The sequence below is a fragment of the Aquarana catesbeiana genome, linkage group LG09 (assembly GCF_042186555.1).
Source record: "Aquarana catesbeiana isolate 2022-GZ linkage group LG09, ASM4218655v1, whole genome shotgun sequence".
Taxonomy (NCBI): Eukaryota; Metazoa; Chordata; class Amphibia; order Anura; family Ranidae; genus Aquarana; species Aquarana catesbeiana.
In genome coordinates, this window is record NC_133332.1 from 239,561,373 (window position 1) to 239,586,355 (window position 24,983).

Genomic DNA, 24,983 nt, shown 5'->3' on the forward strand with positions numbered 1-24,983 from the left:
TGTTGCATTAGGAGCGACGTGCTGAACCTGCGCCCACTCCACCAGTCCAGTGTACTTCTGTTACCTTACTCCCAATAACAGAATGGGGTCCCGCTAAGCACATAGCGTGGACCCCATGCGTGCTCTCACTTAACTCCTTTGCTCATGTAACTTGCGACCAAGCCATGGATCTCTGCAACGCAAGTTCAGATCCGGTTGCTGTTGAATACTGACTGCTGGGGAGGGAGCCAGACAACCAAAATTATAAAGAAAAAACAGTGTGGGGTCCCCCCAAAATCCATACCAGACCCTTATCTGAGCATACAGCCCCGGCAGATGGGGAAAGGGGGGGGTGAACGAGTGCCCCTCCTTTCTGAACCATACCAGGCAACATGGGGGGTTGCTTTGTGGCGGGGGGCTGCTATTTAAGAAATTCAGGGAGCCTTCGACGAGACCTGAGGCTTATTTCTTTTTTTTTCGGGTCTAGCGGGTGGTGTTATTGACGGTAGATCTTCGTTGGGGGACATTGTTTTTTATTTTTTAATAAAGGACTTTTCAAAAACTTGTGTGCTGTCTTTATTAATTTTTTTAACTTTTTTTGGTGAATCTGTAGGGGTACCCCATACTCATTCACACAGAGGGGGGCTGGGATCTGGGTGCCCCCTTGTTAAAGGAGGCTTCCTGATTCTGATAAGCTCCCATCTGCAGACAACCACAGCCCAGGGTTGTAGGGAAGAGGCCATCAACATGGGGACAAAGTGCTTTGGGGTGGGGGGCAGGCATGTGGCCTGATATGGTTCGGGGGGGGGGGGCAGTCGCCGCCTCTTTTCCTGGCCTGTCAGGCTGCATGCTTGGGTAAGGGTCTGGTAAGGATTTTGGGGGAGGGGACCCAACAGCGTTTTTTTTTTTTTTAATATTGGCGTAGGGTTCCTCTTAAAATCATTCATAGACCTGAAGGGCCTGGTATGAATTGGGGAGGGGGGGGGGGGGGTACGCTGTTTTTTTTCAGAATTTTCTATTGCTGGCATTCTTTTGTTTACATTTCGATTCTCAGCTGCTGATGAGTCATCGGTTGTTAAGGATGCAGCAGCCGGCTTCAAATCCCGCTCTAACAACCAGCTATTCTTAACACAGAATTCGAATTAGTTGATCATTTTTCGACTGATTTGAATTGTTCTAAAAATTTGGAATTTGTTAGAAAACAAATAAACAAAACAAAATTAATGAAATTCACTAAATTAATGAAATTCGTTACAATTTTATTCTGAGATTTGAGTAAATCCATTCGGACGAATAACCAAAAATTCATCCAAATTTACATTCGGACCGAAACGAGTTGCACAAGTCTAGTAACAATGTTACTTCTTACCCTGTAGTCCGTTATAGACCTTGGTTCTTTAGATACGCCAGAATCAACATGCACCTTTTTGAATAACTTCAGACCAGGCTTAAAACTTAAAGCAATTTTTACTAAACCGGTTGCAGCATACAGTTCAATATGAGCAACGTCTTTCCACTAATCCTAACTATTGTGGTGTGGCTGCCCAGGCATACCTCCTGTGAGGTGAGTCCATTTAGGCATTGTCCATGACTTGGATGTCTCCGAAAGCCCTGCTGTCTTCAGCAGCAGACCCAATTCCATGAGCAGAACTGACCAGTACAGGAAAAAGAACCTGGATCTTAGCCATCCCCCTTTTTATAGCATAGGTGGGCTGGCTAAGATCAAAAGCCTGGGAACTGAGCCTGCAATGGTTATAGCCCCAACCCCAGCCTAGGCCAGCTGCTATCTCACTACTGTAGTAACTATACTTTCAACCTGCCTGCATGCCTGGTGGATCAGTGTGGAGAGTTTAGCTGCCTGTGACCCCCCGTGAGGGGGAGGGGGCTTCTGTCCCGCCCGTGACCCGGAGGGTGGATTGTTTGCCGCCCCCCAAAAAAAAACACCAGTCGCCACTACTACTACTGCTACTAATAATAATAAATGAATATAGGATGGACTTGTGTCTTTTTTCAACCTCACCTACTATGCAACTATGTAACTATGTAATAAATAAATGTAAACTAAATACACAAATAAAAATAATCATAAATAAATACAATAAATAAATACAATGTAATATTAAATAAATAATTAGCCCCAACGCTTAAAAAAATAAATGTTAGGATATATATATATATATATATATATATATATATATAAAACACAAAATAAATAAGAAATTATTATTATTAATAATGATGATAATAATACAGTTATGTTTTTAAATTATTATTTATTATTACATATTATTTATGATGATTTTCAGTTATTTGTGTACTTATTTTACATTTTTTTTATTCATATATTATAATTTTATTTCTTTTTTGTATATTTTTCATTTGAACAGAAAATCATGCGAAAGCGCACAAAAATGCGCAAATCTATTCATTTCTATGGAAATAAAAATGCGCAAATCTGCTCAATTTTAAGCTACAAAAATAGCTCCAGAAATTTTTTAAGCTTCAAGCATTTGGCTTCAGGCAACCTGGAGTGAGGATGTGAACCAACTTCATAGAGAATAATTGATTTTTTTCTCCAGCGTTTTGGAGCTTCGAGCTTTAAGCTACAAAACACTGAGGTGTGACTGGGGTCTTATAGATGTCTGCAGAGTCTATATACACCCAAAAAGTCCCACAGCTGCACAATGATTATTTTCTTTATCTCCAAGTACAAAAAAAAAAAAAGTACAGTAATACCTCATATTGTGAGTAACGCGGTTTATGAGTGTTTCGCAATATAAGCTGGATTCAAGCCTCTGGGGTGTGCAGTACCGCATTTGGCCAGAGGTGCGGGGGCGCCGGTGATACTCGAAGCCCCTTGGAGACACTCGGAAACACTCCGTTCCCGAGTATCTCCGATTGGCTCCGAGTGTTCTCTGAGTGTTTCAGAAGGTCTCCGGCGCACCCCCACCTCCTGGTTACATGCGGTACTGCATACACCAGCAGTGCCACTGGAACGGATTATCTGAGTTTCCAATATTTCCTATAGGGAAACTCGCTTTGATATAAAAGTGCTTTGGATTACAAGCATTCTTCTGGAACAAATTATGCTTGTAATCCAAGGTACCACTGTAATTGTATTATGTGTAGTAAACTTTAGACTTTTTTCTGGACTGTTGACACTAAAAGATCTGCCCGGGCCTCATTGATAGCAGATGTTATGTCTGAAGTCTCCTAAATCTGTTAAATATTTATCTTCCCATCAGGTCTTTCTTGTCTATTCTCTGCTGCCAGTTACAGGATGCTGGCAGTGGTGTCCTTGCTGAGCGCTGTGCTGTTGTGCCTCCTTCTTTTTGTGGTTTGGAAAGTGCGTACAAATGGCGAGTGGGCACTCTGGTGGCACGACAACTACCTGGAGCGGTTAAAGGACTTTGTGACCGGCACCACGCGACCTGTTAGGATTCTGCAATTCGTACAGCGCTATGCCAAGCATGGGGATGCCCTCAGTGTCATTTCTGCCATCGACTCTTTTTGCACCAAAGTTGAGTGGGCCATGAACGTTGGAGATAAAAAGGGTAAGCAAGTCGAGATGGTCATGTGATGGTACAGCCTGACTTTCCTAATATTCACTTTATATGTTGTTGCACCCTTTGCAGGTCACTTGTGCTGTTCCTTCTGCTATAAGCTCATGGTGGCTTTGCTTCAGTGACCATCAGCCTTATAACAGGAGGATCTACTAGACTGAGTAAATGACTGGCTATAATCATGATCAACAGTTGACAGGCTGCTAATCATAGCCATTCATTCAGAATGTGAGTGCACATCACTACCACTGTGCACTGTTCCCAGCCGGAGGGAGGATCAGATGTTCAGGATCCTCAGTACTGATTATTCTGGTATTCATTCATGACAGAAGCAATAGATTGCTATCACTTCAGTTTGTAAATGAACATGGAAGTGCTCCATACAGAGAATTTCTGTATTCAGTGTAGTGAGTACTGGGGCTGCAGAGGAGAAGACTTAGGACTGTGTCCTCAATCTCTTTCTCTATCTTTGCCTTAAAAAGGAAATATCAGGGCACTATGTAATCTCTTTCCCAACACCCCCAGACAATACTGTAAAAAAAAAAAAATGTTAAAAATAATTAATAAAACAGAAATACGACCTCATTCACATGACAAATGGCAGTACAATACCAAGAAAGAGCATATATCTGGAACCTACTGTTCTAGGTGAGTGACCGACTCTCAACATGTTGTGAACCAAGGGTGCTGCACAGCTCATCTGTGATTCAGTAACATGCAAAAATCTGGAATGTTGCTGCACTCCTTGGTATCTTTATTGAAGAATTAAAATGACATCACACGTATGACAGGAACATGAAAAGGTGACGCGTTTCGTACTAAATTCAACGCTGTGTGTGTGTGTGTGTGTGTGTGTGTGTGTGTGTGTGTGTGTGTGTATATATATATATATATATATGTGGTTTAAGTAACCACTGAATTTATTGCAAAACATGTCACCTTTAACTATCCCTGTCATACCTGTCATGTCATTTTAATGCTTCAATAAAGATACCAAAGAGTGCAGCAATATTCTGCATTTGTGCATGTAACGGTTTGTGTACTGTCGTGTAAAAATCAATGACAGGCTGACGGATGCCGTGGCTGTATGCATGTAACCATAAATCCAAGAAGTTGCATGCCTACAGAGACAGATGAGCAGCCCTGGATGCAAACTGTTTGCGCCCAGGGTCGCTTATAGGCATGAAAAGCAAAAAAAAAACATTGTCAGGCATTGTAATTTCTCCAACATGAATGCAGATAGCAATAAAAATGTGAGCCCTGCCTGTTCTATCTATAAAAAAAAGTTATGGCTGGAGTTGGGCTTTATTGGAGATAGAAGGAAAATGACAAAAAAGGGTAAACACTGAGAGATGAAAACAGTAATGTACTAATTTAGCATTTATTGCTGACAACTTACTCAAAGCTGGGCTTGCACTTTAAAAGGAATCTTTCTCCTAGCATAGCTAATTCTCCCATCTAATGCCATTGTACAACTTCTGGAGGTGGTACTGATTTTGTTGTTGTTGTTTTGTTGTTTCATGTATGACTCTGCAGAGTCATGCTCTGCCTGAAGCTAGAGCCCTTTCCAGAGTTTGACATTTGCAGCTTGCAAGGCTAAATGTAAGTTTTTCCTCAAAGTAAATCTGTGCCATGCAGTTGTCAAAAAGGAAGTTGTGTCCAAGAAATGGTATCTTTCCCCATTACTACCTTATCATGCCTTGTTCTACACTGTGTCTTTGTACGGAGGTGGCCATTTTGGTAGAGGTTGGGACCTTTGCTTCCTTGTGTCAGATCCTGCAGTAAACAGAACTGTGAGCAACACAGTAGTGACATCACCAAATCACTCCCAATGGCCTGGGACAAGCAGTCACAGGCAACGGTGCCTTAGATCTCACACTGCAAATATACAGCTATGAGGCTGAATGCACAGGAGACAGGAGTAGGCACACTCGCATACAAGGAAGTGCCTACTGTTTTTTTAGAAAGAATTGAGGACAAAAGATAACTTGGGCACCATTGATATCTCTAGATGTTCCCACACTTTTTTTGATTTCAGGTCCACTTTACCTGTTGCCCACCCCACTCGCTATTACCTGCCTTCACTGTACTTCTCCCCCACTCTTTTTGGCTGCCAGGATCCAAGATACTTAGCCTGCTGTTATCTCCAGTCTGGGGATGTTAAAGTGTTACTAAACCCAGGACCCTGCATTCACTATATCTGGTCTCCAACAGTACACAGAACATGGAAATGCAATTATTTTAGTAAATAGAAACTGCTAAATACCTTTTTTCATCAGCAGTATATAGCAGTCTTGTGACTTCAATCAGTGCCTGGTTAAAGCTTGTAGGAGGAGTTTTCATACTGCACTGGCTGTCCTATCAGGATCCAGGACCCCTGATCCTCTGTCTGGACAGTGCTGATTGGCCCTGTGCTGATCACATGCACCCTCCTAAGAAAAAAAATCTCTAGAAATACACACCAAACTGAGCATGTGCAGCCTGACTCCAGTTTCTGTCTTATCCGGACCTGTTCTGGAGTCAGTGGAAGAAGGGGAGGATCTGTGTATAAAGGATCAAACAGCATTATTACACAATGCAGAGGATTAACCCCTTAGGTTCCACAGTGAGTATAACAAGCATGCTTTACTGCATATACAGACTGATTTTACTGTTGTGGGCTTAGTAACACTTTAAGGACCCTCTCCCCAGCTACTTGTCACAGCCCGAGTGACCAATCACCAGACACTGCATTTGGAAGGAAGGGGAAGAGACCCCAATGCTCCCTTTAGTTATAAGTACCAGTTATGTCTCCTGGCCACTAAACAGAGCAGTGAGAGTGGGGGTAGGGGTGAAGGATGTAAAGTTAAGTGAGCCTGTTGTTTTTCTGTACACAGGTGTAATTTGATGGCTATTTTTTTTCCACATCAGGAGAAATCCTGGATGCTGTTGTCCTGGAGACCCGTCCTCGCTGGGTGCTAGAACTGGGCACATATTGTGGTTACTCTACGGTACGGATCGCTAGGTTGCTGCCTCCTGGTGCAAGGCTTGTTACGATAGAGATGAATCCACACTATGCCCAGGTGGCCAAAGAAGTGATTCGGCACGCAGGGTTGGAGGCACAGGTGGGTCAGACCTTTCTTAAAGGGAATGTTTAGTGGTTTTCTGCATTATATCTTTTAATATATTATCTTAAGTATTTTTACATATCTCCTTTCCTACTACAGGCAGTCCCCGGGTTACAAAGATGGGGTCTGTAGGTTTTTTCTTAGGTTGAATCTGTTTGTTAGTCGGAACAGGTACATTTTTTTAAGTGTAGCTCCAGCCAAAAAAAAAACGATTTTTAAGCTTTTTGGATAGCATAGAGGGTTAACGCTCCTGTAATGATTGTTTTGCTGTCTGTGCCCCTGTTCTGAAGATTTCACCTCACTTTCTGTCCCAATAACAATTAGATTTTGAAAATTTGGGGTTGTTGTGAAAACAAGGCTTGGTGATAAAGCATCAGTGGAGGTACCTTTTTCCCATAATAACTCTAATGCCCCGTACACACGGTCGGATTTTCCAACGGAAAATGTGTGATATGACCTTGTTGTCAGAAATTCTGACCGTGTGTAGGCTCCATCACACATTTTCCATCGGATTTTCCGACACACAAAGTTTGAGAGCAGGATATAAAATTTTCCGACAACAAAATCTGTTGTCGGAAATTCCGATCGTGTGTACACAAATCCGATGGACAAAGTGCCACGCATGCTCAGAATAAATAAAGAGATGAAAGCTATTGGCCACTGCCCTGTTTTATAGTCCCGACGTACGTGTTTTACGTCACCGCGTTTAGAACGATCGGATTTTCCGTCAACTTTGTGTGACCGTGTGTATGCAACATCCGTTGGAAAAAATCCTAGGATTTTGTTGTCGGAATGTCCGAACAAAGTCCGACCGTGTGTATGGTGCATTACAGGAGTGAATTTCCCTTCCTAGTAGTAGATTTCATCTCACTTCCTGTTGTCTCCCTCCGTTTGTAAGTAGGAGTCGTTTGTAAGTTGGATGTTTGTAACTAGGGGACCGCCTGTACTGTAAAAAGCCTGTTGCTCAAGCTGAAATTTACAAACACAATTACCGAGTTTGAGCAATGAATCAATATGACATTTCATTCTGAGAAAAAAAAAGCCTATACAAATGGAAATAGAAAGTTGGAATGAGGAGGAGCAGACAAGAAATTTTTGTACTCCTGGCATCGCTTCTTATATGTATACTCATTTCCAGCCAGTAGTGAGCTAGTTAGTTGTGAGTATGCTGGGGATGCATACTTTGAAGGAAACTTGTGCTTTGTCCAGACAGGGTTAAACAACACATTTGCTTTAGTGTCCCCCCTCCTGCCTGCAGAAAATATTTCCCTTATCTTTTTTTCCATACCAAACATTTAAGTGGAAAAAAAAAAAGTGCTAAAGCTATGGAAATGCATGTGACTCCATAGGACAGTGCTTGTTCTTGGTAATTGGCCCAGCACTGCCACATATGCATAGGAGTCCTCATCCAACTAAGTTGTAACCATTGCCTACTCTTTGAAAAATGTAAAGGCATAAAAATCTTAGGCTAGAGATGCACATTAATTGAAAATCCGTCTTTATAGAGATGCATTGAAAATAAATAGTATAATGTATAGATAACTTTTAATTGTCAAGGACACATTTGTGCTGTCTTGTAATAACATATATATTTTCTTTTGTACACCAAACCCAATTTGCCATCCTACCTATCCTTGTAGATGCCCCTTGTCCCTGATTACCCAGTGCCCTCCAGTGTCTCCTCTTCCTGTTCTCAGGCCGAGCAGACAGCCAGCAACACAACCCTCCCACCTAGTTCAAACCAGCTCAGGTGGCGTTTGCAGGAAGCCCTTCTATACACCACATTGCAGTGCCTGCAGCTGCCCCTGCAACTTTTTTCTCGCACTTCCCAAAACCCGTTTACATCATCCTCACTACCAACTCAGAAAGGGACTACGGAAAGGCAACATGCTGGCCAAACCTGCAAGGTGAGACCTTTTCTCCCAATGATCTATTCAGTCAGGTTGTAGAGGGGGCCTGCCAAGTGGAGACCTCTATTGCCGGCAGCCCCACTGAAAAGATTTTGCAAAGTGAAAGCTTTTCTCCCAGTAGTCTATTCCATCAAATTCTGGAAGGGACCTGCAAGGTTAGAGCTTTATTGCTATTAACCCGTGTTGAAGAGATTCTGGAAGCGACCTGCAAGGTGAGACCTTTGTTGCTGGTAGCCCCATAGAAAAGATTCTGCAAGCAACCTACATGGTGAGAGCTTTATTACCAGTAGTCCATTCTATAGGATTCTGGAAGGGATCTGGAAGGTGAAACCCAGTAGTCTTTTCTGTGAGATTCTAAAAGATAAAAGAAGGGGAGCGCTTCTAAGAATAACCAAAGAATAGATGTACAGAAGTAAAAGTGTAATCTCTTGACCCGCAATTGTAGGACAGCATACAGGTTTTCATGATAAGTTGGTAGTGTGTGCCTGGGTCTTAAGTCTGCGCATGCAGGTTCGACCAGGTGAGCACTGTGTAAAAGAGATGACAGCATTCCAGCAGCTTGTATCTGGCTCTCGGTCCCGATCTGGCTCTAAAACTCATGCTGTCAAATTCTGGATGAGGGCTCCAAGGTTAGACCTTTATTGCTGTTAGCCCATTTTGAAGAGATTCTGGAACTGACCTGCAAGGTGAGGCCTTTATTAATAGTAGATTGTTTGAAAAGATTCTGGAAGAGACCTTCAAGGTGAGACCTTTATTACTGGTAGCCTGTTTGAAAAGATTCTGGAAGGGACCTGCAAGGAGAGACCCTTATTCCCAGTAGGTAGTCCATTTCATCCGATTCTGGAAATTACCTGCAAGGTGAGACCTTTATTGCTGGTAGCCTGTTTTAGTCAAATTTTGGAAGGTGTGTAGTCTGGACCTGCAAGGCCTGTTGGTCTTTCTTACAAGGAGATCAGAACATTCATAAGAACAAAACACATCCAGCAGTGGATGATGATATCATTTGCTCTGGAGAGACTGTCTTTAATTTTCCCCATCTATAGAGTGCAAGCATGTTCGCATGGGAACCAGCAAAGCAAATCTATAGATATATAGCAAAATGTCTGTTTCTCATTGCAGCCATAATAAAGGGAATGCAGAGTCTTTTTAATAATTTTTAGATATACAAGTAAAACAGAGCAGGTTGCTGTAAATATACTCATCAAAATGTTATTTTAGGAAATCCTATTTCTGTATATAGTTTGTAACTATAAACGTACAGGGGGCAGCCATATTGGCACATTATGTAAATCGGTCCTGCTTAGCAATTCTACACTATGGCTGTGAAGGTCTGCCTTGACTCTCTCAGTAAAAACAGTACACTTCCTGTGAAATAATATCATCTCTTCTTAGCAGATGTGATGCTGAGTAACTGTAGCTGCTAATCTACAAATCTCAACATTTTAATGCAATAACAAAAAAGACAGCTGTAAAATGTGAAAGTCACATAAATTATATTTCAGGGTAAACACTATATCCACTTGCTGACCGTTTTACTGCTACAGAGTGGGCACACTGTGCAGGGTCACGTGTATATATGCATGATGCTGCACTTCTCGGCATCAGGCGCCATCATGCACCGGTGGCGGCTCGCTCCTGCTGTGATTCTACACAACGGGAGCGGATCAGCGGGTCCCACTGACCCGATGTCTGCTGGCACCTGCTGATCGTTTGGTTCACAGGCAGAGCGGCAATCTGCCTATGTAAACAAGGCAGATCGCCGTTCTGTCAGTGAGGAAGACAAGGATCCTGTGTTCCTGCAAAGCAGGGACACGGATATATGCCTTCCTCTAGTAAAAGCACCCCCCCCCACTACAGTAAAACACCAGCTAGGCACACAGTTAACCCTTTGACTGCCCCTGATGTTAACCCCTTCCCAGCTAGGTGTCATTAGTACAGTGACCGTGCATATCTTTTAGCACTGATCACTGTAAGAATGTCACTGGTCCCCACTGGTAATGCCACTGGTGTCTAATTTGTCCACCGCAATATTGCAGTCCTGCTATAAGTCACTAATTGCTGCCATTACTAGTAAAAATAAGTGAAAATTCCATAAAAAAATATAATTTGTAGATGCTATATCTTTTGCGCAAACCAATCAATATACGCTTATTGGGATTTTTTTTTTTTACCAAAAATATGTAGCAGCATACATATTGGCCTAAATTGATGAAAAAATTAGATTTTTAAATTTTTTTTATTGGATGTATATTATAGCAGAAAATAAAAAATTGTCAGTTAAAGTACCGCAGTGCCGTATTGAAAAAAAATGGCCTGGTGAATGGCCTGAAGTGTATATAAATAACCCAAAATATGTGCGCTTTGAGAAAAAAAAACTATACTTTTCCTTTTAAATTTAGTTTTTTTTTTTTTTTTTTTATGTTGAAGAGTTTTTTTTTACGAAAATAAAAGACAAATACATTAAACTTGTTTTTGTGCAAGCCTAATTTCAATGGGCCTACTTATCGCATGCAAATGCTAAAAAAAAATGCTACATTGCTTAATTTTTTTTAAAACCACACTAAATTGCAATGCTCAGATGTAGACAAACCATATAATAATAATGGATGGCATTTTACTTAAAATGCAATTTCCTGCTGTAAACCTGATTGCAAATGAATGTTGCTATAATCAACATTTTCAATAATGCCCATATATGAAAGCTCAGAATCTTAGGAAATATCCTTACTATAAGCTGCTTCTTGGAGAAAGGCCCAGCTTGTCACATCAACTGTCATGCCAATAAACAGAACTCCATTAACTACTGTTTTGCAGTTGGCAGGTGACTTAACCTATGACAAAACAATAAGGAGGTTTGTCAGCTACACGGTGGAAACTGTAGCCAAAGATTGCCTTGGACTAGTTTCAAGAACTAACTTAGCTTGAAGCAAAAAAGAAATCTGTAGCTGAGCGAAAAAGTCTACAATTATCCACAGATGACTTCTCAGATTGCTATCGCTCTTTGTACCATGAGAATGCGGTTCATGTGACTGCTCAGAGGGGAGAATTTCTGGGTTAATAATCCGTATAGGAAATGAGGGACATTACTCTCTAATGGAAGAATCTTCTGTGCTGGAGGATGTCAGCTACAATGGACACTACTTTGATACAAAAATAGCCACAAATAATTATTGGCTAATCCATGGCTTTAAAATTTCTGAAATTGTGGGTTTTTTTTTTTTTTCAAACAAAAATTCTGCTTACTCTGAAATCTGACATAAAGCAAAATACCTATATGAGAAATAAAGAGGATAAAAAGGATGCAGCCAGGAGCCAGGATGCTTTTTGGCTGCAATTTTTTGTCCGGCTCCATCGAGGGATGGAGGAGATGGCTGACATGGCCACCCACTGAGCGAATATTGGCAGTTGTGTAAAGTGTATGGTCAGCATAAAGCAGGGACCGGACAAATTTTGATCAGGGCATGGCCGTATACACTTCTGTCACAGGGACATTATTTAATTATGACAGGAAATTTTATAAAGCTGTCAATCTATATATACACTATATTACCAAAAGTATTGGGATTCCTGCTTTTTCACATACTGAACTTTAATTGCATGCCAGTCTAATGCCCCGACTGGATTTTCCGACAACAAATGTTGGATGTGAGCTTGTTGGCTGAAAGTCAAATGTGTATGCTCCATCGAACATTTGTTGGCGGACTTTCCGCCAACAAATGTTGGCTAGCAGGTTCTCAAATTTTCCACCAACAAAACTTTGTTGTCGGAATTTCCGATCGTGTGTACACAAGCAGAAGGAGCCGCGTTGGCTATTGAACTTCCTTTTTCTCGGCTCGTTGTATGTCTTGTACGTCACCATGTTCCCACGATCGTAATTGTTGGCCAGCATTTGTGTGACCGTGTGTATGCAAGACAAGCTGGAGCCAACAACCTTCCAACAAAAATCCACGGTTTTGTTGTTGGAAAGTCTGATTGTGTGTACGGGGCATTAGTCTGTAGGGTTCAATATTGAGTTGGCTCACCCTTTGCAGCTATAACAGCTTCAACTCTTCTGGGAAGGCTGTCCACAAGGTTTAGGAGTGTGTCTATGGGAATGTTTGACCATTCTTCCAGAAGAGCATTTGTGAGGTCAGGCACTGATGTGGACAAGAAGGCCTGGCTCGCAGTCTCTGCTCTAATTCATCCCAAAGATGTACTATTGGGTTGAAGTCAGGACTCTGTGCAGACCAGTCAAGTTCCTCCACTCCAAACTTGCTCATCCATGTCTTTATGGACCTTGCTTTGTGCACTGGTCCAAATCATTTGGTGGAGAGGGGATTATGGTGTGGGGCTGTCTTTTCAGGGGTTGGGCTTAGCCCCTTAGTTCCAGTAAAGGGAACTCTTAAGGCGTCAGCATACCAAGACATTTTGGACAATTTCATGCTCCCAACTTTGTGGGAACAGTTTGTGGATGGCCCCTTCCTGTTCCAACATGACTGCACACCAGTGCACAAAGCAAGGTCCATAAAGACATGGATGTGCGAGTTTGGGGTGCAGGAACTTGACTGGCCTGCACAGAGTCTTGACCTCAACCTGATAGAACACCTTTGAGAGGAATTAGAGCGTAGACTGTGAGCCAGGCCTTCTCGTCCACATCAGTGCCTGACCTCACAAATGCACTTCTGAAAGAATTGTCAAACATTCCCATAGACACACTCCTAAACCTTGTGGACAGCCTTCCTAGAAGAGCTGAAGCTGTTATAGCTGCAAATGGTGGCCAACTCAATATTGAACCCTACGGACTAAGACTGGGATGCCATTAAAGTTCATGTGCGTGTAAAGGCAGGCATCTCAATACTTTTGGTATTGTAGTGTATATTGTACAGTGGGTATAGAAGAGTTGCTCCCCTTTAAAATAATAACATTTTGTTGGTTTGCAGCCTAAAATGAAGACAGTTTTTGTTTTAACCAGCTGTATTGGCTCAGTGCAACTTATAACATCCAAGTAAAAGATGTGACACCATGTCAGATAAAAATAAAAAACTATTAAAAACCGAATCACTAAGTTGTAAAAAGGATCACCCCCTATTGTCAGTATTTTGTTGAACCACCTTTAGCTTTAATTACAGCCTTTAGTCTGTTGGGACATGTCTCTACAAATTTGCACATCTAGACTTTGCAATACTTACCCACTCTTCTTCGCAGAACTGCTCAAGTTCAGTTAAATTTGATGGTGACCGTTTGTGGACTGCAGTCTTCAAGTCATTCCACAGATTTTCAATAGGGTTTAAGTCTGGGCTTTGACTAGACCATGCAAGGACATTCACCTTTTTCTCCTTCAACCACTGTGTGGTCATTTTTGCTGTGTGCTTTGGGTCATTGTCATGTTGGAAGGTAAACTTTCTTCCCATTGACAACTTTCTGGCAGAGAGCAGCAGATTTTCCTCAGAAAATGTATGGTATTTGATCCATTTTTCCTTCTATCCTGACAAGTGCTCCAGTCCCTGCTGCAGAGAAACATCCCCATAACAGGATATTACCACCTCCTTTACTGTAGGAATGGTGTTCTTCAGATGGTGAACTGTATTGGATTTCCGCCAGACATATTGTTTGGTGTTGAGGCCAAATAATTCCATTTTAATCTCATCTGACCATAACCCCTTTTTCTATGTGGCCTCAGAATCTTCAAGGTGTGTTTTGGCATAGCTCAGTCTTGACTACATGTGGATTTTCTTGAGGAGTGGCTTTTTTCTTGCAACCCTCCCATACAAGCCACATTTGTGGAGAATTTGTGATATTGTGGTCTAATGCACACATTGACCAATCTTTGTCATAAATTCCTGAACATGCATCAGAGTTGCTGTTTGCTTCTAGACATTGATAAAGCCTTTGAAATAGTTTTGCAGCTGTCTCCTGACTTGTGCCTGTCCACAACTTTATCCCGGAGATCTTTTGACAGTGCCTGGCCACCCATAGGTGATTGTTCACTTCAGTTGCACTATCAGGGGCTGAAATGCTCCAGGAAAGCTCTTTTCATGTTGACCTAATCAAAATGACCACAGCTGATCACAGTTGAACTTCAAATGGCTTTTGTGTGCCATTGAGAAGGGGATTAGCTACACTTGATTGAGTTTACAAGTTTTCCTGTTCTGGGATGTCAGATCGGCAAGCCTAGAGCACGGGTTCCTGACCCGCCATCCCAGAGCATGAGCATTCTGAATGGAACCGGCGCTAGAGGAAGCATGGCTGCAGAGGGAGCAGAGCCACATAAGGAGATACTTGTATAGCACCATCTCCTGTCACAGGCGGAGTGAATTGCACTCCGCCTGGGACAGCAACAGCTGGCAATACCTGTCGTTTTTCAGGTGAACCCAGTCGGGTCCTCCATTCACCTCTATGGAGCAGCAGATGTATTACCACACTTGTATCCGATTACACCTGCCTACTTCGAATCTGATCTGCTAAAAAAAAACAGAAGGGGATCCATCCCCTGCCATCTGGACGGATTGGAGGACCCATAGAATAGAGCAGGCCATGTCCGTGTCTGCTCTGCATCCACCCGTTCACCCATTGTGGCCCGTGACTGGTTACCAAGTTGCTTAAATGGCCCTCGATCTGCAATAGAATAGGCACCCGTGAGATAAGTTATTCTGACCTCACATTGACATTCCCGCTCAGAAAGTCCTATAGCCAGTAGCGGTGGAACAGCATAATAGCCAGACAACCAGCTTTTTCAGGATGATTTCAGCAATTGCAGCCTCTGTGTTTCTGTCAGGAAAGGATACTTTACAGGAACGTTTATCCAAAAACTGTTATTTTGTTTTTGTTTTGTTTTTTAATTTTTTTTTTTTTTTTTCTTTGGTTAGATGCTGAAGTGATTAAACCACTTTCAGTTCTTAATCTCTCTTGGATGAGATCTCTGTGCTGAGTTCCTAGTTCTGCACATCAGCGGTGGTCACTGTGAGGGGCACTCACTCTCTCTGCTGGGTTTTTGTGTATGTAATACTACAGAGAATGTAGCAGAAGGAGCTGGACCACACAAAAAGGTGGACGACAACACTCAAAACTCCCAGAGCTGGGGATTTTGGCAGGGAGATCTCACCACCAGAGTTTCCAAGAACACCATTCAGGGGTCCAACAGGGGAAACTTTTGTGCTGGGAGAAGAATCTTATCCCTGTTTTGTGCCACAGGTGGAACTATTGGTGGGCTCCAGCTCCATTTTGATCCCTCAGTTGAAGAAGAAACTGGACATTGAGAAGTTTGACCTGGTGTTTATAGACCACTGGAAAGTCAGTTATCTCCCAGACACCAAACTGCTGGAGGTGAGTTAAAATGGCTTGTAACATTTACAAAAGCTGCATTTGTGTGTCATTGTAAGTGTTTGAGCTTCATCGCTCCCCATATGAAAGATCATCTTTTATGATGATCACATTTTAAAATGTAAATATGATGATGACGTGCCACTGTTGTTAGTAGTGTCAACTCGTGGTCTGCATTTCCTGTGTAATTTCTGATTCTAGAGTTCCCATATTTAAAATGTAGCTACAGGCAAACCCTCCTTTTGTCAGAAAGAAGGGCCAGATTCTCTCACAGTTCTTTTTTTGTCCCAGAGATACAACAGGAAGTGAGACATTTTTGGACAGTTGTCTCTAGAATTGTGTCCTAGTGAACATGGTACCAGGACTAAAAGAAAGGGTGAATATTTTTCTTGCCTTCTTGCCATCTGTGAAAAACAGACAGAAGGTTCAGGCTGGGTTCACACTTATGCAAATTGGATGTTTCCCCGCATCCAATTCGTATGACAGGAGATTGTGCCCGGCTCTCAATGTAGACAGTGCACACATCTCCGGGGCAGCCGTGGTGCGCACTGCAGAAGGGTCCTGTGCGTCTGTGGATCCGTTTCAGGTCCGAATTTGGGCAAACATTCGGACCTGAAACGGTGAATAGGGACGCACCAGACCCCGTGCTGTGTTCCACTCCACAGATAGTGTGAACCCAGCCTTAACCTTTCTGCACTTCATCCACCAAAAAATTATTTGGATAGAAATGCACTTTAGTTATTCACAGAATACAGAGGTAGATTTCATGTAATTATCTGATCCGTTTTCAAAATGTATTTCCATGTCATCTAAAGAAAGTGGGGGAGTTTTTCTAAAACTGGAGCACTCAGAATCTGGTGCAGCTGTGTATGGCAGCCAATCAGCTTCTAACTTCAGACGCTTTGACAAAACCTGGAAGCTGATTGGTTACTATGCAGAGCTGCCCTAGATTTTATATTTTCCAGTTTTAGTAAATCCCCCCCAGTGTTTCTAAAGGGCAAGTCCACCTTTGCACACATTTCCCGCATGCCCCATGCACCACAGTGTCCCCAAAATCTTAAAATGCTATGCTCTGTTCCTCAAACCAGTGCTGATCCTTGACACCATTGTCCTCCCCAATGAGCAGCCCCAGGAAATTCACATTTGAGCTCTCCAAGCCTCATCCCCATCCGTGCATGGACAGTGTGCTGACTTATACACTTGCAAAAACATTGAGCTGTGAAAGAGAGCGAATGCACAGTTGGGAAGGGAGGCCGGGAGTGCTCGTACATGGATTTCTGGGGCCGGGCATGTGGCACTAGTTGCACCCTGCCATTTGCAGGACTGATTGGGGAGGACAATGGTGTCAGCAGCTGAAGAGGCAGGTGTGTGCTTGGGGAACAGGGCACAGCATTGTAATATATTTAGAATATCGTGGTGCGTTAAGGCCTTTCCTTGAAATGTGGGAGGTGAACATACCCTTTAAACTGGTGAATTCAAAGTCCCAAATAAGAAAATTTTGCTGTTCTGGGACCCAAATTATTACTGAAACATCGGCAAACGCAAAAAAAGTCCATATATAACACATTGCAGGCATTCTTCACCATTTCTGTTCAACTTAGTAAAGACATGACGTGAAATCAATCCATTATATTTTCTTTTTGATGTTTTTTATTACTGTCAGCGTGTCTTCACCTCACAGTCTTATCTCTGCAGTCTATCATATAGGTTTGTTTTTCGGGTTTCACTTATTTTACTGTAATATGCAAACATCTGATAACAGCATGGGTCATCAATGAGAGTGCTTATACATTTTCATCTCATGAAAACGAGCTGTCTGTGACACGTTAACCACATTGTTTATAGGCTATTTCACATATAGCAGTAATATCCAATTTCATGCTTCAAGAACTGGGCTATTTTCATACAGAAACACATCTGTGACCCAATTTGGGTCCCGACTAGGAATGAGGCTCAAGTGTGTTTTGATCCTTGTCTGAACCCACCTGAACGAGCCCACTAGGAAGTTGTCACTGTACTGGGCCAATCATAAGCAGCCAAGGCATTCCCCCCCCCCCCCCCCGCAGCCACATGTATACACACCCATTGTATATGTGGGGCTGAGAAAGCACTGGTTGCACATGATTGGCCCAGTACAGATGACAACTTCCTGGTGGGCTTGCTAAGTTGGGTTTGGACTAGGATCCAAACATGCCTTAGCTTATCACTGGTCCCAACCACTAGTTAAAGAAACACCAATCTAAAGAAATACATACAATGAATTTACTCATGAATGTTTCTATATATCTGCTAAGGGTTGTTCTTTGATTGTCTTTCTAGGAATGTGGATTGCTGAGAGCCGGTTCTGTTCTTCTGGCTGACAATGTTGTGTGTCCTGGTTCCCCAGATTACCTCCAATATGTAAGGAACAGTCCTCAATATCAGAGCCAGTATTTCCAGTCCTATCTCGAGTACCTACAGGTGGAAGATGGCCTAGAGAAATCCGTCTTCCTGGGTTGATAGCCAGAGCAAGAACTATATCATGGTCACCTGCAGTCCTGCAACTATCTCTGTGCTCCTGGTTGTAGAAGACTACTACTGGGCAGTGTTGTAAAATTCCATGGATTCCAGTTTGTTGGGGACAAGGACAAGCTGATCCTCTAATCTTTTAGGATAGAATTTCCTTTGTTTACATTCGGGCTGGGCTCTATTTGGCTGTCAGAATGCTCCAAAGTCCCTGAAGACTTGGCTAAGTTTTGACCACACATCTGTCAGACTTTTCCTACTGGTGACAACTTCTGGATTCGGAATATCTTGGGGTCCTCCTAGAAAACAAATCTGTTCACAAGGCTCTTTTTACATCTGGTGACTGGTCATGGTATAGCCAAGAATATCAATGATTCAGCTTGATATATTTGTTTTTTGAGCTATGGGATAAAAATGACTGAATTTCTCCTTAATCATCAATCCAAATGTTAAGGTGGAAAGTCTATTCTGAAAATGAAAAGGTATGGGGGAAACTTTTTGGAAGGAGGCTTAAAAGAATGTAAAAATAGGACAAACAAGGGCCTACTCAGCTTCTACTTAGGTTTAAGTGAGAGATTTTAATCCAAATTTCAATTACTTTTTTTATACATTTTCAGAATTGCTTAACTGTACCATATCAACATGTGTAAAGATCTTGGTACCTTTTTCCCATATGATGTGGCACAGACCGTGCATGTCAAGCAACATGCCACCTCAGTAACCACCTATTGTGCACATTCTTGTTGGCAGTTGAAGAACAAGCTGTGCTATACTACAGCAAAAGAGGACACAGAGAACTGCGGTACTGTACAAGGTTTACAGAACAAACAGACCCAAATACAAAGTACATTTATTAGAATAAAATTGGTATCCGATTCCCCCCACTAACCTCTTAATTAAACTGAGTGATTTTAATGCATTCTCCCGCTGCCTTAGCTTGCCTGTGACAAGGGCAGTGTTAACCTCTGATCTCCTCTCCAGCAGTGGTGGCCTGTAAGGTGGATGTGCATTGCACAGCCATAAGGAATAATGGACATCCTAAGCAGCTAAAATTTTTGGAAGTTGTGTATTTTCATGTGGATTGAACAGGCAACTTGAGCAAACTGCATAGTCAAAAAGTAGAGTTGCTGATTGCCTGGAACACAAAGGTGTCAGCTTCATACTTTTATGTAGGTTGACGGATTTGAAATGATTCTCCTATAGCCAAGTCAGCTTAGCCCTATAGAGGTCTTACTGGAACCAAATTCCTAAGCACTTTTCCAGGTACTTAAAGGAATATTTTCCAGAGGGACATGTAGATTGCAGTGCTAGTTCTCATTCTGCAATTGCTAGTTCATGTTTACCATGCTGTTTCAATTCTTTCTGTTTCTTTACTGAAACCTGCATGCAAATAAGGTTGCCTAACTTTGCAGTTATGCATACTTGTTCCAGGTGAGCGGTTTAAACTTAAAACGGTTTTCATCTTCTTCAACTTTTTAGGTACTCACCCACCCAGTAGAGAGTCTCCTCTTTTCTAGCAGTGCTCAGTCCTGTCCCACGCTGCCATGTTTTGCGTTAATGTATTTAAGAGGCTTCCGGCTGTTCCGGGTACAGCTGGCATGTCTCTTGATGATGCCCCGCTCAGTCCACCCCTCCTCTTTACTGAATGAAAGGCTTTGCCTATTGGGGGATGTGACGTTCCTATCCCGGGAGGCAAAGAGGAAACAGTGCACGCCTTTCACCTAGGTGAATGACATGCAAGGGTGGGGCCGGAAGATTTCACAAAAAAAAAAAAAAAAAGTAAATAAAGGGGGGAAAAAAAAGGGTTGTGAAGAGGACCGGAGGAGGGATGATGATGCAGGGTCAAGATCCACTCTAAGGCTGGGTTCACATTTGTGCAGCTATGGTTCCCAGCATGGGGGTGCCTGTTCACTAGTTCAGGTGCGAATCAGCTCTGAATTTTTGCCTGAATTCGCACCTGCACAGAACCCTATTGGACTGTGGAGCGCAGCCGCCCCAGACCTGTGTGAACTGGCTCCATTGCAAGCCAGGCACACTCGCATGTCATGCGAATTAGATGCGGTAAAAAACCCGCATCCAATTGGCACATATGTGAACCCAGCCCAAAAGAGATGTATGGGAATACAAAAAAAAACATACATACTCACCTCTATGCTGCAGCTTTGGTGTGATGCTGCAGCTGTCCCACATCAGCTCTGAGAATAAGAAATCACAGGACCTCTGATTGCTCAGCTCTTGTTCTTTATGGAGTGGAGAGCAGTGACCGTTAGTCACTGCTCTCTGTTCTGCCCCTCCAGCTTTTGGCCATACTTTTCTTTTAAATGAACTTAGTTGGCCAGTGTAAGAGCTAGTGAACTAGCATCTTCAGAAGATTGGCAATGGCAACTCCCATGTCGCTCTTGAGAAAGACTTGCTTGAAAGAAGTCCATTATCACAGGAACATATGGGCTACTATGAGGTCTATATTCTAGAAAAACTGGTGCATAGCGGGGTTATCCTAAAAAATGTGTCACTGATCCAGAACAAGTATGTAGATAAGCACTTCTGAACTTTTTGATCTGCATACTTGTCCCAGGTCAACGACTGAGAAAGTATACAAGTCAGGGGTCAGCCACCCCCATGTGACAGTACTAGACTAATCACCAGCATTGTCACTTATTAGGAAATGTGGATATGTACAGCCTGGGAAGAGGGTGCTATGTGAACCTTTTTGAATTTGGTGGTCACATTTCAGGGATGATGATATTTTGGCTACAGGAAATCTGCTTTAACTTGCTAAAACTCTATACAAATTTTTTTGTCATGGTATAAAGGGACTCTAAACCCTTTTTTATTCTCCTTTTGTATGTTTCAATATATATTATAGAGAAGATTCAGTGAACAATTCTTGTAATAAAACAATCTACATTCTATGAAAGCTCTGGTCAATTTATCCATTTTGACTTCATTCTTTACTCCACTCTGATCCACCTTTCTTTTTTCAGGTCAGCAATTTTAAAGAATGTTAATCCTTTTCTAGTATCAAAGGTCAGTGACAGCACATACATGGCGCATCTTATGTCCCTATGTACTGAAACAGGATGACGCAAGAGATGCACTGTCTGAATTTACTCAGTCTGTGTACCTCTGTTAGATGCGGTAAAGCAAAGACAATAGTTTGGGTTACTTTAAATCGGACCAGTTGTTGCAGTTATCCTCTAAGAAGGCACATATGTCAAACACAAGGCCCGCGGGTCAAATCCGGCCTACCAGGCCTGGTCATGTGGCCCTTGCACCCAGTTTTACAAAGAGGTGCTAGAGCTGAATACACAGGTAGTGGAGCTGGGCGAGGAAGGAAGGGGGGGGGCTTGGGATTGCACACTATGCATAGCACACCCCTAAACCCTGCACTCCTGAATGCTGCTCTCTGTATGTAGCGCACTCCTGAACGCAGCACTCTGAACGTAGCGCACTACTAAACTCTGCACTCTGAAGGTAGCGCACTCCTGACTGCTGCACTCTGTATGTAGCGCACTCCTGAGCACCCCTGCTCAAAGGCATTCTTTAGAGCTACCAAGGCATTTGGCCCATAATCTAGGTGATCTATGGGTGCCAAGGCCACACATTTGAATGGAGATGGGATTGGGGAGAAGGTAAGCAGTTCTGATCGACCATTGTTTTGCAACACTGACTTGAACAGGTTTTCCAATTCAACTTATCAAATGTTCCTCCAGACAGCAGCTAGCAGCCTTTCACAAATAATAAACGAATGACAAAAGGTTGTCATTTAATTTCTATGAGGAACGGCTGTGCCAGTGTTTCTGAGAGATTTTCCTCTTTTTTTCTCCAAATAGTTCTGGATAAAGGAGAAAGATTACTGATCCTGTCTTGTGTCTACAGTATATAGAGTAGATTTCTCTTCTTGTTTTGACACCTGGGAAGGAAGTGAGGGCCTTATTAATGCCGCAGACAAATCCTGACAGAGCGAGTAACACTTGCTCACCCTGATAGATAATATTTTTTTTATTGCTGTACTCCTGTTCTGTCTGCCACATGTCTAAGACAGCAATCTTCCAAATTGGAACACAGATAGCAATAAAAAGTTGAGAGAAAGAATAGTTTAGAGTTGGGCTTTAAACTGGTAAATGACCACTTTGCTTGCATTAAAACGACATCTCTGCCATGCTTAAAACATTTTTTTTTTCTATTAAAATAACAAACTTGGTATACTTACTCACTCTGTGCAATGGTTTTGAGCAGAGCAGCCCCGATCCTCTTCTCCTGGGCCCCCCTGCCGCTCCAGGCTCCTCCTCTTCGGCAAGTGACCCCATGGAAAGCCACTTTCCTTATTGACACAGAGCTGACGGCTTGGCACTACTTGCTCAGCACAGCATTTGATTGATAACTCCCGCTGCTGTCTGTCAATCTCCCCAGGTAGAAAGGAGGCAGCACACATACATGAAGGTGAAAAGCCTTAAAGGGGGTCGAAAAACCTCCCGTGATGCAGATGCCCCCATTTACTTACCTGAGCCCGGTCTTTCCAGCAATGGGGACGAGCACAGCAGCTACAGCCGTTGTTCCGGGTCCTGATCGGATAGATTGAAAGCAGTGCAGCCATTGGTCTAATGATGTGGGGGGCGGGGCCGAGTCCTGCTGTCTGTCAATGGACACCCTTTGGCGTCTAGCTTCAATTTTTTTTATTGTATGATCGTAAATGTAACACTCCCCCAGACTGACACTGATGCTGTGCTCCTGTATTAGAGTGGGGGCACTCTAATACAGGAGGTGTGTTACTGGAAGATCACCAGGTGAAAACAGAGGGGGGAAAAAAAAAACAAAACACTAATGCAGCCACCACATCTAATGATTGGTAAACTGCAATACATTGCATTTTTTGGTCTTGGGTATCCTTTAAAGCCCAATGTCTGTCCATTACAAGATCATAAAAAATTGTCATGTTTCCCATTTTTTTTCTAGGGGCACGATATAACAGAGAGTAATACTTACCTCAACTGTGGCCCCAGGACAGCTGACAGGCTAGTCTTCCATCAGCACTGGAATGTGGGTGGGCACTCCTACCAGTGACCACATCTCATGGCTTGTTCACACCAGATGCTTTTCTTTTTTTTTTTTTAATACTTAAAAAAAAGTACAGAGGCATGCAGTGTTTTGAACTGGAATGCGCATAAACACGTTTTTCTAGTGGAAAAACATTCATTGCTTGGAAACACACATGGAACACAGGGATTGTGCTATGAATTATCCCTCATTCTGATGTAGCTGCAGGTGGTCATGGACTGACAAGGGCAGTTTTGGGGGATCAGTTCTCACCACCAAAATAGGCAGGGAGGTAGATGGCAGGGCCCTGGTTTGAAGGCATTGCTCTGTGGTACCAATACCCTAGAAATATAAGCATCATCTCTTTTATCAAGGAGAGAAAAAAAAAAAAAAAAAAAAAAAAAAAGACTTTTTTAACTACTGAGTTGGGCTTTAGGTTTGATGTTGTAGTACAGGAGTGTCCAAACTTTCTAAACAAAGGGCCAGTTTACTGCTCTTCAGACTTTGGCCAGCTGGAGTAGAAAATGTCTTGGAGTCAGTGGAAGTAAACCATGCCCCATTTTTGGTATTCGGGTGAGGAATAGTGCCCCATCGTTGGCGTCAGAGGGAGGTAGCGTGCCCCATCGTTGGCGTCAGTGGGAGGCAGCGTGCCCCATCGTTGGCGTCAGTGGGAGGCAGAGTGCTCCCAAGGGTCAGAGAAAGACAAGCAAAGAGCTGCATTTGGCCCCCAGGCCGCAGTTTGGAGACCGCTGTTGTAACAGAACATTTTTTGTAATCAATATCAACTTTGGGAGGGATAAGGAGAATAAATGCACACTTAAAAGATTGTCAGACAATACTTGATAGTGGACATGAAAGGCTTCTCATTTCTAGAATTGCATGTTATCCCTTTTAAACCAAATTGTGCAATCGCAAAAGTGGACCTGAAAGAGAGCAAATGTAACACTTCAAATTGCAGCCCCACGTGATCAGAACTTCTCTGTAGCAAGTCTTAGACCTCAGGTGTCCCCGGTGCCAGATTACTCTTTCCAGGGAAACTATTTTTAATAGGATTTTTGTACTACAGGCGCACCCTTGTGAAAGTGTTTTATCCTACGAATCATTCTAATTTCCTAACAAAGCCTTTGATTCTCACTGCACTCAATGTTTTATTCAAGCAAAGGTTTGGGGAACGTCCGCACTTTCTGAACATCCGAATGCCTCAAAAGATTCTTCGTCGCCTCGGCTAATAGGCTGTAATTAGTACAGTGGGGGGGTGTTGAGGAATTTAGGTCAGGCTGTAGGAGGGGGCGGCTCAACATAGAGGACGCAAGGATTAGGCCGCTACTTAGTGTGACATAATTAGGAAGGACAAGGCCTAATTTAACTCTTATGCTGCCACAATCTGCTAGGTCTCAGCAGCTGTTGGTTTTATCATTCAGATAGAAGCGGTTAGTGGATGGTTCAAAATGGAGCAGCTGTTTTGTAGTATGGGCTGAGCATCAGGAAGCTGATTATTAGGAGCATACTTGTGCAATGTGTTGGTACAGACACACCTAGTCTATGTTGAGGGTGATAAAGCACAGCAAATGGAAGACAGGGAC

At 42.7% G+C, this 24,983-nt stretch overlaps 1 protein-coding gene across 2 annotated transcripts in view; it reads left to right on the forward strand.

Moving 5' to 3' along the window:
• The window catches only part of LOC141108420 (catechol O-methyltransferase A-like), a 36,530-nt gene extending 15,250 nt beyond the window's left edge, over positions 1 to 21,280 (forward strand). Inside the window, exons 2-6 of one of the 2 annotated variants that reach the window (XM_073600013.1) lie at positions 3,225 to 3,533; positions 6,453 to 6,646; positions 8,290 to 8,556; positions 15,730 to 15,861; positions 18,178 to 21,280. In XM_073600013.1, coding sequence (XP_073456114.1) covers positions 3,260 to 3,533; positions 6,453 to 6,646; positions 8,290 to 8,556; positions 15,730 to 15,861; positions 18,178 to 18,357 — 1,047 coding nt within the window. In that variant the 5' untranslated portion in view covers positions 3,225 to 3,259 and the 3' untranslated portion in view covers positions 18,358 to 21,280. The remainder of the gene's footprint in view (positions 1 to 3,224; positions 3,534 to 6,452; positions 6,647 to 8,289; positions 8,557 to 15,729; positions 15,862 to 18,177) is intronic. The other variant, XM_073600012.1, reaches the window with a different exon arrangement.
• The last annotated feature ends 3,703 nt before the right edge of the window (positions 21,281 to 24,983 follow it).